The sequence below is a fragment of the Gouania willdenowi genome, chromosome 9, assembly GCF_900634775.1.
Source record: "Gouania willdenowi chromosome 9, fGouWil2.1, whole genome shotgun sequence".
Lineage (NCBI taxonomy): Eukaryota > Metazoa > Chordata > Actinopteri > Blenniiformes > Gobiesocidae > Gouania > Gouania willdenowi.
The window spans coordinates 28,634,734-28,651,700 of NC_041052.1; the positions used below are offsets into that span (position 1 = coordinate 28,634,734).

A 16,967-nucleotide genomic window follows, 5' to 3' on the forward strand; every position below is an offset into this window, starting at 1 on the left:
AATGCTGCAAGCTGCCCTGCCGGCCCCCAGGCACACCGACCAAGCACCCCAAAGCGTGCCAGATGGCCTTTCCTTGATGCCGCCCGCACGATGAGCCCAAAACAGGCCCCCCCACTAAAGGGCCCAGCCACACCGCAGAGCCCGGCTCACAGGGAGCCGCCCAAGCCGAAGCCACCCGACGCCGCACCTGCAGGCACCCCAAGGGCACCACCGCAGGACAGGGAACCCCCAAGGGCGAGCCCCCGGGCCAAACCACCATGGGGAGCACCCCGCCCCCCACCCCAGCCCACGAACATGCCACAACCCAGCAAGACAGTGCAAGAACAGCAGCCCAGGCCCCGCCCCCCACCGGACAGCGCAAGCCATGGGGCAATGCCCCCTTGGCGCAAGAGCGACCGGCGGCCGCCACCGCGGGAGAGAGGCACCCCAACGGCACACAACCGATGCGGAGCAGCAGCCCCCAGCCAAAGGCGCAGAGCCCACCCACCCGCCAGCCCGCAGATAGCATGACAGACCTACCAAGCGGCCGATACCGACCTCAACCATCGGAACAGCTAGAGCTGCCCACCAACAAAGAGCACCAGGTGTGTTGAGGTGTAATTAAAATTGGAAGGATTTAACAGACAAACACACAAACGCAAGTGAAAATATTACCTCCTTGGCTAAGATAACAATGACCAAAGAGAAAAATGAGGGATTTTATCGAACCAAAGAAAGCTTATTTTTGAAAGCTAAGGTCTTCAGAAAGAAGGCATGAAAGCTGAAAATCCTGATTCTAAATACATGCAAAGAGAGCCATCATCTGTAACATGTTGCTAATGCACTGCTTTTAGGGCAACTTTGCTATTGAATAAACTCATATACAGTAGCTAATACAATAAACAAAAAATGTCCAGTGCACAAGCTTTTTCAAAGCTTGACATATATTAGACTATGTGCAACTTGGCTCTCCAGCACAGAATCTGGATATGTGTAAATCTTTATAGATGAGATATAAGTTAGTGATATTACCACAGTGGTTACTAAGAAATGTGATTGTTGTCAACCATTTCCCTGCCAAACATTTATGTGTCAAGTTGCAATGTAGCTTTTATACCTCTTGAGTGTTAATGACTGGTTGCAGTGAGACAAAGCAGCTTGTTGCTCTTTTCCACTTATCTAAGAAGGTGATCTGCCCTTGTTTGGCCCAACAGAGTTATACTCTACTATGTTTTGTCATAATTGCCGTATTTTATTTGACAAGGTTTTGTAGTTTAAAAGTTTATTTTTATATTTGCTTTTCTTTTCATATAGTTGCGTGAACACAATAGTGGTAGAGTGAGTGTAACTTAAAATACACAAAAGGTTTATGATGTACAAGAATAAGAGCTATTCATTGCTCCGCCTCCTCAGCCATTTCACTGAAACATGTAGAAACAAGCAGGGGAACACATTTGAGTGCGAGAATCAAGACTGCAGCAAATAGAGACAATTATTGAGCCCTGCTCTGAGGCCACAGCTGATTTGAAACAATATACTAGTTTTTGCTTTGCCAGTTCCAGGTGTGTGTGTGATTAATGTGGCTCTGAAAGCCCAGAGCGCTGCACATAGTTTAAAACCCTGCCTCAATATTTGAACACACTGGTACATCCTTTAGTACACAACAGTTAGCATGTGAGCACAAATTGAATTACCATAATTTCCGGACTATACTTTTTTCTCACGCTTTGAAACCTGCGGCTTAAACAATGACGTGGCTAAATAGTGGATTTTTCCCGGTTTTACAAGTTTCATGTCGTCACAAAATTGAGCTCTGTCACATTAGACCAGATGGAACAATAAAATAGTGAACAATAAATAATTTTTGCTCGCACAGAATCATTCTGATCACTAATTTTTTCATGATGCACACTGCAATGACGGGGAGAAATGTTGTCGGAGAGAGAGAGAAAGAGAGAGCGACCGACCGCTGCAGCAGTGTGGATGCAGTAAAAGTCAGCCAGTTTGTAATTGAAGAATAAACAGCATAAAGTTCTTAGATCACCGCGTTAGGTTTGTTCAGGATTGATCGGACTCTGAGGCTGATGGAGACGCTTCTGTAAGGAGGATGAACAGATCGGATATCTCTGCTCTGTCTACAGTAAAAGTCAGCCAGTTTGTAATAGTAGCGTAACAGCATGAAGTTGCCAAATCACCACGTTGGATTTGTTCAGAAGCGATCGCGTCAGTATTCTGACTCAGAGTCTGACTCGGTTCCAGTAAAAAGTGGCCATAAAAAGCTAGAAGTGGACTGATATGTAGACGTGGGGCAGTGAGACTTCATGTGGTAAAGGAAACTTATCAGTTGAAACACGGACATTTCCGTGAAACCTGACTTGAGTATAGCAGCCCGCCTACCTGCCCGCTCTGATTGGCCGAGTTGTCTGATGGGCACCCTCATCAGCCAATAGAGTGAGGCCTATGTTAGGCTGCGGCATTTTTCCGCACCAGCATTAACCAGCATGAGCATGCCCTGAAGCATAAATGATTTACCTCGTTATAAATTGTGGAATTTCTGTCAGTGTCGTCACCCCCCTAAAACATTTGTGCCAACGCTGCTCAATCGCGCGTCATTCAATCCCCTTACGATGTGAAAAATTCCTGGTGAAAAACCTGCATTATATTACTGAACAACTCACACAAATTACACTCAAGAGAAATTTTGCAAGAGCTAACGTTTCTGTCTCTACTGCTATAATTATAGTTATTTTTGCAAAAGATATGGTATAAAAGTAGACTTGTGTATGATCTCAATCAGAACAACAAGTCTGTTATAAAAAAGTAAAAGTATGTGTATGAGGATCATTATTACACTAGGTTTTAGGTATCTAACATAGACCACTAGTCCCAATCAAATCTGCATTCCCCATCTGTAGCGCTACTGATCAGAGAACCTAATAAGCAAGCTCGTGGTGAAGTGTCAGAACTAAACAGAGCAGTGGATTCAATTGGCCCTGGAGATAAGAGTAATTTAAGTAAAAGCCAACATACAGTGTGTGAATAAAAGGCAGCAAAATAGTGTACCACTCGAGACTGCGACCAACTTGGTCGCTTATGGGAGTATTTTTTCAGTGTATACAAGTGAAAATTTCATCTGGTCGCATCTGTGCGAGTGCGTAGGGTGACCTAATTTTGTGACGGAGCTACTGAGTGCCTCGTCACATCCCACAGAGTGTATTTCTCTTTCTCTTTCTCTCTCTCTCGCTCCGCGCTGCGGGTGAGGAGGCGGTGTGCACTCACGCACTAACTTGGCTGCGGGTATTTAGTATAAACACTAATGTGTTCCTTTGGAGTCCATTGACTGAGTTTATATACAAAGACAAAAAAAACATAAAAGACAAGGTTTGAGCAATGAAAGTGTGAAAGCAGACGGTTTATTAGGATTATTTTCCTTATTAATAAAACACCAACACTGAAAAGAAGATACAGAATAATCTGACTTTACTCATTAGGACTGCAATGTAACTAATAGAAGATATTTTTTTCAAGTGTTTCCTAAAAATGAAAAAATGGATACTGTTAGATCTGAAGGGTTTCACATTATTCTGACTTGCTTTTTTTAAGTTTATCATTGAATAGAATAGAATAGAATAGAATAGAATAGAATAGAATAGAATAGAATAGACCTGTATTGATCTCCCAGAGGGAAAATTCACAAAAAAAAGTTTAGTAAATTAAACAGGATTAGAACTCGGGTCTAACCACGCATTCTCCTTTATCCTGAGTGTATTTATCTGATGTTTTTGTAATACCCTCCAGTAGTTTAGAGATGAGCAGCAAGGCATGTCTATGGTGTGGGCATGTCAGGGCAGTGAAGGCAAAGTGATGGCACGTTGTGGATAGGACCCCAACCCTAACCCCCCCTGCACATGCCTGGTGCACGCTCACATTGTGGGCAGCAGTAAAGGAAGAATGCGCCGAGCAGAGTAAAGTGCGTACACGCGCCGCGAGGGCCAGTCTTCACACTGATACTGTGGAGGACCTCATCAGAATCAGCATCGGGGGGTCAATCTTTACTTCATACAAAACTACGGTACAACAGTTAAGTCATCTGAGGGTACAACCAAATTCTGTGCTGCTGTGACCGACATTGCAAGTTGGTCGCAAGTGCCACTACTTGAAAATTTTGTGTAGAGCCCTGTGACCAACAATTGTCTTTGTCATGATAACTTGACATTGATCAGGGCAAAATACCCTACCAATTTTTAAAAATGGCCAGGTGACTTTAACATGTCATTCAGGCAGGGCAGTATTATATCGTTCACGGTATAATCGATTTAATTTTGAAATTTAAATATCACGATAAGGTCGAGGTGAAACACGCATGAGCAGTACCATTGTTTTAGGGAGCGAGAAGCATGGCAGCGGCATCGTCGGCGATTGCGGAGGAGGGGGAAAGCAATGCATTGACCGCGAATGACTAACCAGAATTAGTTCCCAAAAAGGGTGCAATACTACAAGGTCAATACTATTTAATATATGATAGTATCATTTAAAAAATGGAAAAGTTAAAAGATGTTGGACATGTTATATCGACGGCGAATAGTCATTGGAATTATGATAACACTGTGTTAGATCTAGCACATTTAACAATATTATTGGATCCACCAATATTCTCAACATTCAGCAATTGGGTCCTCATCAATAAAACCTTGCATAAAAATATCCATACTAAAAGTATGCATGTGCTAAAAATCTCAAAATGTGCTCCGCCCACCTGAAAGTTTGCGTCGGTGAATTAACTACATATCCTGCCTTCCATGCACCCACATTCTACCATAAATTGTCAATGCAAAGGACCTCGTGGATGGTTAATGCATCTAAATGAGCTGTTGACTAATTGCATTTTACACTCAAGCATGGCAGAAAATACAAGGAAAACTCATTTCAGAACCAAGTACTGGTGCTTGCGGGTGATAGAGGCCAGAAAAATTATTCAGCACATTGCTGGAGGTTAAACCCTAAACAAAGCGTCAGTCCCTGACCGGGCCAACTAAGACAGACAGAACAAAATACACACTCACATTCTCATTCACTCCGACAGACAACCTGGAGGCTAACCTAGTGGAAACGAACATATCCATGTTTTTGGATGGTGGAAGGAAACTGGACTACCTGGAGAAAACCCACAAAAGCACAGAAGGACCCAAGTGTCCACCCCTGGACTTGAACCTTCTTGCTGTGAGGCAGATGATCCAACTTATTTTTATTCAAAAAATATATATTCTTGGCTGTGCTTGTTTCTGCTCTCTCATTTTCAGGTTTGTAGGGGTTAAAAAAAGAAATTGCCCCATCCTACCTACTGTATTATAATGTTCCTCATAACCCAGTAACTGCAGGCAATAGATCTGTGTGCTGAATGAAAAACTCTTAAAAACTTTCATCTGCTAGAAGTTCATTTAATGCCTCTTACTATTATTTACAATTTAAAGACATACAAGGTGATAAAGTACTACAAAACAATCACCAAATAATTTATTTCACAGCTTCAATGAAATGTTTTTTGTTAATACAATTTGATAACACAATAAAAAAATGTTGATAATCAAAGAGTTAAAGATAAGAACAAATTATTAAATGAAAGAAATAGGAACTAACCAGCAGCGGATAATTACAAAGGAAACCTCCTAACGGTGCAGCTTTTAATCCACAGCAGGTTTGGATACAGTACATTTAATCACGGCATAATTACATCCTGTCACAATGAAAACACTTTAACAGGAAAGTGGAAGACAGCTCAGGAAGGCAGACATGAAAAGGATATATATGTCTGCATCAAGCTGTCCACATGCTTTTATGTGCCACTTTGAATCTATCGCCAGTATTGTACTGCCTCCAGAAACTGCTGCTATTCTTCAACACTCACAGTACTTGAAAACAGGAGTGTGACAATATCTCGATATGGCAATATATCGCAATATTTTTTCCTGCACGATCGATTATCGATATGCTCCCGCTAAGTATCGATTTTTTTTAAATTTATTCTTTTATTTATTTTATTTGATTTTTTTTTCAAAACCTTTTCTGCTTTTTCAATACGTAAAATGTGCAGGTACGTCTTCACAGAAATTTTGTCACTGTTTGTTGAAGCAACCAATATATTGTTTACTGGAATATTGCTCTATACTGGTGTCACTGATAAGAAAGACCCTATTTTTTGTTTACAGAAAGCACTATTGGAGATACTTATTTGTTTATATTGGTATGTTGACACTTATTTACAGAAATGTTGCACTAAAATAGTGTCACTGTTCATAGGACACTTTTCAATTTATTGTCTTTCAGAGATGTAAAATAAAAATTATATTTTTTCACTTAATCTTTTTTTTCTTATTATGTCAGATTATCGTAGATTGATTTCTGACCAATATATCAATAATCGCAGTATCATCATATCATGAGATAATCGTTATCGTGAGCTTTGTATCACGTATTGTATTGTATCGTATCGTGAGGTACCCAGAGGTTCCCACCCCTACGCTTTGGGAAGTCTCGACTTGCTTTTACCAAGATATACGTATATAAAATAGAAATAAAGTCTTATTAGAATGGCACCAAACACTCATTACTTTTACATTTTGGACTTTCTGTATTATTAATGCACCAACTCCACACTAACACTTGGAATATATAATATATATTATATATCTGTATCCTTTATTATTTTTTCTATTTATATTTCTATTAATGTATAGCTTCTATTATTGTATTGTTTATTTTATCTTCATTGTACTATTTTTCGGATGTCTTTCTACTTTTTCTGTGTGCATTCTGTTGTCTTCTTTATTGAGCTGTCATGTCAGTAAATTTCCCCACTGCGGGATGAATAAAGAATCTCTATCCCTATCTATAAGCAGCAAATTTAACAAAAAAGTGCACATTTTGCTTATAATCTCTACTAGTACTATGCATCTATTTAAGCCACTTCTATTTGGCCTCTTAAAAAGCAAAACAACAAAAAACAGGACTTTTCCCCAGAGAGTTTATCACTGAAGCACAGTTGGATTAGAATGAGAAAATGGAGCCCGATCCACACTCTAACTGTGACATGGTTATTTATTTACTCTCTGTCCATTGACTGTTTACTGCAAGACCTGTGCACATGCCTCCGTGGAACCAAACAGTAGTTTAGTCCACTGTGCTTGTCTTCAAGCTGTCTTTCTCTCATTCTGTCACCATAAGCGTAATTTGACTTCACGTCTGCAGAACTGGGCAGGAAAATCAGACTCTGAAAAGAACAAAATGTATCACAATCTTTTCAAGGCAATAGGTAGAAATCATACCTGTCAAGTATCCCGTTTTGGCCGGGAAACTCTAGTATTTTACCCCTCTTTCCCGCCATCTTCCCATATTAGTATTTTCCCGTAAATATCCCGTATTTTAATTTATTAATAATTAAAAGATACCTTACTAAACTGAACGCCGTCACTAGCCTCGCGAGAACTTCCACCTGAAATGGTCTGAGTGGCAGTTCTCACAAGATTAGTGCCGACAGCAGCAACAACCCTGGAAACAACTCAGAAAAGAGATGATGAATGAAGACATGCCGGTGAAAAAAAACAAAGAACTGGTGTAAATAAGTTGTAAAATGTGACAAAGAGTTTATCTTCATAAAGAGCAGCAGGATGTGACACAGTTACACGCTCTGTTAGATTAATAACTGAGATTTTAACGTCTACCACAAGGGAAGGAAGGACGTAAGTCACCATGAAAAGTCAGCCAATCACAAGCTCCACAAATTTACACTGCTTTAAAAAGTGTTAAAAAATGTCTGCAACAGATGTTTCTAATAAGTCATTAGTGAATACCAGAGAACCACATGAGTGAGCATGAGAAATTATAAGAAAATATATAATGAAAATAAAATGTTAATGTCTAACTTAAATACATGCAATATGAAATTAACAGTAAATATGGAATGTGTTGACTTATATATGAACTGTAAGTATATTAAATAAACACATGTTCTTCATATAAACATTTATGTTTTTATTTAGGCTGTTTTATAATTTAGGAATTAGGGCTGAGTGATTCAAGACTTATCGAGTTTTCTATTTTGCCGATATAGAAAACTACAATATTTCATATATCATATGAAACAAAATATTAGTTTTAGGAGTCGCTGCTTTTACTTCTCAGAACAACATGTAAAGCTCATTTAGATGATTAATGAGTGCATATATTGATCAGCTGTTTGTTAATAAATGTCCCTGTGTGGCATTTTGCACCAGATATCAGTGAGCCCCTTAGTTTGTGGAGGGTTTAACAGCACAGCGTTCTTTACAATCCACCTGCATCTGGTCAAGTTTACCATCTTTCTATGTCTGATTTGAAGTTTTTAAATGCGTTATAAATCCCATCTATAGCTGCTGCTGCTGCTCTCACTGACCTCTATGTTGTAACTTTGTTGTGGTGGAAATGTACTTCCCAGGTTCAGTCCGTGTTCAAAACGAAACGCGAAGCAGTGATGGTGCATTCAATGTGCCTCGGAAACACAGGATAGAATGAAATACAATATTAAAAAAAATCGTCCCGCAACCCTGAAAACAGAAACAAGTGGGTCATAAAATGAATGGATGGGTGGATGGATGAATGGATGGATGGATGGATGGATTGATGAAAAAAATCGATGCAACCATGGATTTTATCGATACAGACACGTCGTAACCAATGCATCACGATTTCACTTGTAAATTGTACCGATGCACACTGAATGAATCGGAGCACTCGCATCGCACACGTTTGTATTTAGATACCGATTCGTATCAATTATCTCTACATCCTTAATGTGAAAACAAGTCTAGCACAGTATGATGAAAGGAGATGACAAACAAGAGAAAATTATAAAATAAAATGTGCCCAGTAGGGATGGGCGATATTGACAAAAAAAATTGTCCCGATAATTTCTGGTATTCATCACGATAACGATAAAAATCACAATGAATAAAAACTATAAATGAAAAAATGTATTAAAAAAATTCACAACTTAGTGTAAACAGGTTCCTCACAAACACAAATAAATTGACACTAGACACATTTAAAAAGGCTACAATAACTGCTGACTCAAAGAGTTCATGAGCTGATATTTTATGGAATATATTTGTGCATGTGGATTACTAGTGTTATTGTATGCAATTCATTTATTTCCTCATTTGAAATAAAATTAATTTCTAAAAAAAAAGCACATGAAAAACACAAACAACTCCATCAGTGTTTTTACTTTTGCTAAATCTTGTTTCATTTATCTTATGAGTTACATAAAGTTATAGTTGATAAATAACTCTCCTTTTTCCTATAATTAAACCAGGTCACGCTGATGATTTAATCATTCAGTATATTTGTGTAATAATCTCAATAGTTACATTAGTGAAATGGGACCAGCTTTGTCTGTGAAAATGTGAAATATAACTAAAAATATTGCATTTCACAAATTGGGATGAATTAATAGTGACATTATGGCTGAGGGGCGGGAGTGGCGGTAGTGCACCCCGTGCAGGCTCCGCTGACGTGAACAGCTTTCCGCTCCAGAGAATACTAAGTTGTTGACAACAAACTTGTGGGCAGTTTTGGCCAATGGAACGAGGTTTTTTAGGGCCATTCTTGGCTAAATTGAGAGACAAATGGCCCGTGGTCCTTGCTAATTTCCGACATGGGAATTTATCGTTTATATCGTGGGATGAGAAATTCTTACCGGTGAGAATGTTTTTGACGATAAATCATAAACGATAAAATATCGCACATTCCTAGTACCCAGTGAAATTTAATTACAGAACTCTCTCTAAACAGGCCACACACCATAATACACTGACAGCACACACCAAGGCCTCTGCCTGAGGAGGCTCAGCCATGTTTTGACTAGGAATGTCACAGTATTGACGATATCACGATACCGCGGTATTAAAAGTGCCTCAAGATTGTTGTGGTTATGTCATGGTAAAAAATAATGGGTCGTTGCGCGTAAGATAAAAAATTTTGGTACGCTGTAGCGGACATTTTCATAGTAAACTACAAGTACCATAATGCATTGCTGCATCATAATAGGTTACAGGTGGTTGAGCCAATGGCGTGCGAAAGTACGAGGTCAGAAGGGAAAGGAAACATGGCGGAAGGTGGCAGTAGCAGAGTGACGCAGAAACGGAGGAGTTTGAAGAACTTGACCATGATGCAGCAGCTACAAGTCAGAGAAGTGGATATGTTTTGGTTTCATCGCATCAACAAAACCATAAAGGAGAAAAGGTGGACAATATGCAAACACTGCAAGTGCACTGTGCGCTACTCGTCCGAAAATACAAGCAGCATGAGCAGCTACTTAACAACCCAGCATCCTGACAAGCTCAAGGATTGAGTCAAACAAGCAATCCAGTCTGGTCCAAAACCTCTAAAGGAAGCATTTGCAACCATTGTCCCTCAGAACAGCTCCAGAAATAATCAGACGTTGCATAGTTACACCCATCATGAGACGGGTTAGTTTTACCGTACTGATGATGTGTAGTCTAAATGTAAATAGCTGTGTGTGTGTGTGTGTGTGTGTGTGTGTGTGTGTGTGTGTGTGTGCGTGCGTGCGTGCGTGCGTGCGTGCGTGCGTGCGTGCGTGCGTGCGTGCGTGCGTGCGTGCGTGCGTGCGTGCGTGTGTGTGTGTGTGTGTGTGTGTGTTATTCCACCTGTAATGTAGAAAGGCCCAACCAAGGACAGGAAACAGCTGCACACTTCTTTTGTATCAATGTTGAATTGCATTGTCCCTGTCAAATAAATGAATACATGTTGACGACGAGGTTACTTGTAGTCCTAACTTCAAATGTTGACTTATTCATCTTTCTCTAGAAAAACCTCAAATTAAGCTAAACAGAACAATTAAGTTTGTACCACTTTAATTTCTTTGGCTGTTTTTTTTTTTTTTTTATTATTATTTTATTTATTGTTACTAGGCTGTTTCTATACCTGTGTTGCCTTTAAGAGTGTTCCTGACTCAATTTGAATTTTTGCACTTTAACTAAAGAATCTGTGTCTGTTATTAGGCAGTATTCAGTTTCTATTGTCATGAATGTAAAAGTATGAATAAATACTGTCAAAATGGCGAACAGACAATTATTTAAAGGTCATCATTCTAGTTGTTGTTAGCATTGCTGTAAACTGTGAACCTTCCCGTAAAACTGTGAGCTTTCCAATAACGCAATAATTATCATACCGTGAGATTAATACAGTGATTATACCAAACTGTGTGCTTTAGATATCGTTACATTCCTAGTTTTGACTACCACTACCGGCAACATATATACAGTAACCCTGAGAGCACTGAACAGAAGCAGATTCACAGAGGAAAGCTAGTTAACCTCCAAATCCCAGACCGGTCTGTTCATCCAAACCTTTTGACAATAAACCCAATGTCGGCATCTGACCAGCAACAGCTTTCTGAATTACTTGTAAATTTAGTGCTGCTGCCTGAAGTTTTTGCAGGAGCTAGTGAAATACTGGCAGAAACACTGAATCCACTGCATAATTTTACTAATAATTACTGTCAAGCTCCTTTAGGAGGAATAACTAGATTTCCCAACACTCACATTGAAGGGATTTACCGAGTCAAACAGCAGATAATAAGTGTGTGGAAAATTAATCATGACATAAGAGAAAACAGACATTCTGTATCTCATTAGGAATTTAATGGATACTTTTCATGCCAGAATCACTGACCTTCTTGCCTCTTACTCTTGGCAGGGTTGTAATATTGCTACATTTAATTAACCCACAATAACAGTAAATTTCATCAAATATTCTGAATAAAAAAAATAAATTTGTAAATGTATCTTAAAGCAGATTAACAAGATTTGCCCATTTGATTCTGCTTGCAGATATCTGTCAGTTTTGTTTAGGGATGTCCCGATACAACTTTTTCACTTTCGATATGATACCGATACTGCAGCCTTGCCTATCGGCCGATTTCACATATCATACATACTTTTATTACTTATTTTGTAGCCTGGGATCTTAGAAAAGGCTTGATCAAGTGATGTTACTCAAACAGAGAACAACAGTCAGCAATAATAGGTTACTTTGTTGGAGTGTGAACCACAGTCATCTATGGATAGAAGTGCTGGAGTGGAACATTTTATCATAGAGCTTATATTGGTGATTTTAGATGCAGTGCGAAAAAATCCGATATTTGTTTTCTGGCTAATATCGTCAGGTCATGCTGCTACGATCACACACACTTCTAATCAGCTGGTGTAAATAAAAATGCTCATATGAGCTTAAACGTTGACGTTTTGTCCCCCCTTCCTATTTGTTGCGGCTCAAACAAGCCTACCTAACACAGAAGTATTGGCTCTCAGAAATGTGAGCTTGACCAAGCGGAAGGGGGTGGGGGCTGTGATAGACAGCTGTCTGTCAGTCCATCAAACACAATCCTGGCTCTGATTGGTTCTTTTTGCTCAGTCGCGGTCAATTCTCACAATTTGCAGTAGGAGCAGGAGGCGGGACTTAATGAGCCTGTTTTTTTTTTTTGTTTTTTTTTACAGATTAAGTAATGCTGTCTTTACATAGTGACAGTTTTAGCAAAAATAACAAAAAAGTAACTTTAATAAAAGTTACAGACTGCACCTTTAAGCGACAGTGAGTAATTCTTTTGTTGTGCTGCTGTCAGATGAAATCCTTCTATCTTCGACAAATTAGCCTCCAAGCAAATAAAAAGATTCCTAAACGCAAATTAATTGATTAATTTTCTAATTTATTATATCCTTTAAAAGTGACTTAAGTTGACTAATTATAAAGCCACTTACCTTATATGGGTTAGTTTTACCCTACTGATGATGTGTTGTTGCAATAACACTTTTTTTTTTTTTTTTTTTTTCAATTACCTCAACAAAGTACACTTAAACCATCAAAATGGGTCAGACTTTGCTTTTCTTCTTCAAATTTCTGAAGGAGAAAAACAATCATTACTGATTATGACTTTTTTAATTATGATAAGATGGTGGTGACAGGATTTTAAGGCTGACTTTTTCCTTTTTCTTTTACACAGGTAAGTAAGCTGCTTTCCTAGGAGAAACTAGGAGATTTAAAACAAAAAGGCCATAATAAAATGCAGCTGTGGCTTTGAATTGCGTTCAGCTACATTGAAACTGGTTACTGGGAGGCCAGTATTACATACTGTAAGCCTTCATCAAGAAATGATCCTATGAGCTGGAATATCAACACTTCAAAATACTCCAGAAGAAACCCTTTAACATAAGTTTCTAATGAACAGTGAACAGTGACATTTGTGCACAAGTTACAAATAAATAAACTAATAAGGCAATTCATATAAAAACAACTGGATTGTATTAAACATGTTTTTTTTCTGTAGGGCCTAAGAGAGTAGAAAATGGATTACTGTGAGATTAGAAGAAATATGGTTAAAAAGAAGTGAATATCACCACACCCAAGATATGGGTGTGATGAGCCATGAAAGAACAGCATATTATTATGGCAGAATGCAAATGTGATCTTGGTCTTGACTTAAACAAAACTGTGGTGGCCATCAGTCACTTCAAAGAGGTCAAAAGAACACACTCAACTGAGGGAACGCTGGTTTATCAGTGCATAATGCACTCGGTCAGAGAGCTCCTTTAAAACACAGTGCGTAATCATAGACAGGAGTCAACATTCATGTGTCATGTCCTCTGGTACACAAAAGTTGAAAGAATGCACCTATCCAATGTAATGTTGACTAAGATAATGGTTATTGTTTTAGTAATTCATCTCAAGCTTCAAAATTGAAGAGCACAGCTCTAAAATCCCTTTCAGTCAATTTACATGTGAATCAAACCAATTACCAACAAGTAACTGGTATGCAAGTATAACTTCACACAGATCTCCATCATGCTTCGTTTGCTTAGCCTTGAAACATACAGCAAGCCTTCACACTGGGCACATAGTTTATATATTCTCACTCAACATACTGTAAATGTAGCACTTGAGTAAAAATACTATTATTGCTGGAAAATGTGTGCAAGAAAAACTGCATAATCACCAATCATTCCATAAGATATAAACAGAAAGCCAAAGTCAAAGTGTAAGAAAATCTCACACTTTCACTTGGAAGCACAAAGTGCCACAAACACAATTATATGCAGCTGTTACCAAACAGTCATGTAAGTTGTATTGATGGTCTGCCTTCGATTATATTAAATTCTTCTTAAATGTTGATGAAAGCTTTAGAAAATAAATGTCAGACCTAAATTAGCGAATCTCTCTCAAGAGCAAAGCAAGAGCGGTAAAGTTATGTTTTACCCTCTGTTTGCCTGTTAGCGAGATAACTTGAAAAGTTATGAACGGATTTGGACGAAATTTTCAGGAAAATTGATAAATGGGACAAGGAACAGGTGATTAAATTTTGGCGATGTTATGTTATAGCTATGAAAAGAATATAGCGTTAGCTGAGTTGGAACTGCTTGGCACAGGTCCGCGCTCTCCTAGTGTTTTTCTAGTTGGTAAAGATCTTGTGCTGAAAATGAGCAACAATATCTATTTGCTCAGTGAGCGGAAATAAGGACTCATGGCAGATTGTGACCATGATCAGGTATACAATAAATGGTGGTTTCTATGAAAATGTGAATTTAAGTGATCCATAGGCCTTTGAACAACATTCATGACTGATTAAAAAAAGATGTTCATATTAAAGGTAACAGTGACAGCCGTTCAAGCATTCACACTGAGCCATGGGGGAAATACTGCCTTAGTTCTGTATAAAGTCGTACCAGTGAGCTGTTTTATTTTCCATTTGGAAGATAATGAGACAAAGGAGACAAATAGGAACACATCACATAAAAGCTCATGTCTGCTTCAAATGATTCATGTGACAATCAGGCAGTAGAGCTGAGTTATCTACACAATATGCATCATAATAGTGAGGTTATCAAAGAATGTCAGAGTTTACTAAGAGTCCAGTCAGAGTATAAATAAAGTAATTAACTCCACAAAATTACATGTTTATTTACCTCGACAAAGAATTTGCAGAACTTGTTAGAAGCACTTCTTAGTATAAAAAAGCCAACAGATGATCATGATGAAAACAGATGGGGATCAACCAAGCACTAATTTGATCTAGGAAATCTTCTAAGGGACAAAACATACTCTTTTATATTCTAAAAAAAAATGTGCTCAAAAACTGCTTCCATGAGCCATCTCCATCTATACATCCAGCAAATGAGATGAGTGACAGGAGCCTGGGGAGGGGGTCAGACAAACTAATGGATAATTACTCTCTCACCTCTAGACGGTCCAAACTGATGAAACTGGTGATGGCAAATCCATCAATGATGTCCTCCTCCTGTGAGCTGTACTCCAGTCTCTTCCTTCTGGAGGAGAGCGGGGCTTTGGCAGCAGCTGCCGGTTGCGGCGCTTTTTTACCGGACAGGGAGGCGGCGTCCCTCCCCGGACTGCGTCCCTCCCTGTCGGAGCAGGAAGAACCTGGATCCAGGCTGCGGGCGTCCCTGCTCACTGCCTCCCGCAACCTGCGAACCTTCGCCCGCTTGGTTCGGCATCTCCGGCCCTGCTTCAGTTTCCCATCCATTCCCTGCGTGTCAGAAAGATGTGAGTCCAACTCCGCTGCGCGTGCTTGCTCAACGCCCGCCGCTTTGCGCAATGATAGCAAATTTCACGCACAGCGGGCTCCAATGTTTCATCAATACTGGGCAGCGTGTGCGTGTGAATAATAACGCAGCACACTCAATGACCTTGAGTGCAAAGCTCCTCAATCTCCATTATGAAAGAAAATGTTCCAAGTATCCCACACAAGCGACCGAGAGCCAAAACACGGACCCCCGCTTTAATCTCTGATGTATCTGCCCCGTGGTTTCGGTTAAAGCAGGTGCAAAACGGTCAAATCAACGCATTACACTCGTTTCGCAACTTTTGTTGCATCTGCTGAATGAAGAGCGTCAGATCCAGGCTGCATTCCGCAGACAGCGCCAGCAAACTGTGCCGTTACCGTTGTTGTTTTCCATCTCAGATCCATGATCCAGTGTCAGATCCACAGCTTAGGATGCAACCATTCAAACAGACTCGCACCGTGAGTGACCCGTGATGGTTTTAGGACATTCGTCTCAACGCTTTAATGGCGAAAAGGGATCCCAAGTCTGAGCTTTACTTGTGCGCAATATTCCTTAGATGGCCGTAAAGAGACACAGATCTATCTATAACTAAACTCCACAAAGCAATGAATTCCTGTTTAGATAATGTTGAGTGTCTGATAAATCCTCTCCAGCCCGACCTCCTGCTGCTCAGCGGCTCCTGGTGTTTTCTTTTCACATAATGCTTTGATAAGTATCCTTAAAGCGACAGGGGTGATCCAAATCTCCCTTCATCCTCAATTAAGAGGCAATTCAGAAAAGCCACAGTAGTGACATATGTCCTTTAGCCCTGGCCTACAATATCTCATAGGAAGGAAGCTGGTGAGAGAGAGGAAAGGAAAGCACCACTCTGTCCCTGTCATGTGCACACACACACAGACCACACTAATCTAGCGCTTTATTTAAACATGATTCTCAATCTGAGAGGACTCAGCAGTCCCCCAGAGAATGCAATGTGGATTCCTGTGCACACTAAAGCAGGATATTTTTTCTGCTGTTAACTTAATGATAAAATAAGTATTAGTAATCAATAGTGAGTAACAACAGATGACCATTATTCTATACACTGATCAACTTTGACCCAGTGCAGGATGCTTTCAAAGGCAATGGCCGAATGGATAAACATTATACATATGCAGCCTATACTACTCCAGGACTAATAAAACTTTTCTTTTGTCTCTTAAATAGAGTTTTACCAACATAGGCTGATCTTTTTGATCAGAAAACCAAGTATGCATAAATGAGCCTTAAAGCTGGGGTATGTAAGTTTTTTTGGGGTTTATTTGGTCAAAAATTCATAATGATCTTTGAGCATATTGTAATCAAAGTGTTCTGAGTGGACAG

General features: G+C 39.4%; 1 protein-coding gene across 6 annotated transcripts in view; it reads right to left on the bottom strand.

The window, feature by feature from the left end:
* fbrsl1 (fibrosin-like 1) overlaps window positions 1–16,350 on the bottom strand; it is a 408,768-nt gene extending 392,418 nt beyond the window's left edge. For 2 of the 6 annotated variants that reach the window (XM_028458506.1, XM_028458504.1), the window contains exon 1: window positions 15,263–16,350. In XM_028458506.1, coding sequence (XP_028314307.1) covers window positions 15,263–15,565 — 303 coding nt within the window. In that variant the 5' untranslated portion in view covers window positions 15,566–16,350. The remainder of the gene's footprint in view (window positions 1–15,262) is intronic. The other 4 variants (XM_028458509.1, XM_028458505.1, XM_028458507.1 and 1 more) reach the window with 2 other exon arrangements.
* Window positions 16,351–16,967: the final 617 nt, after the last annotated feature.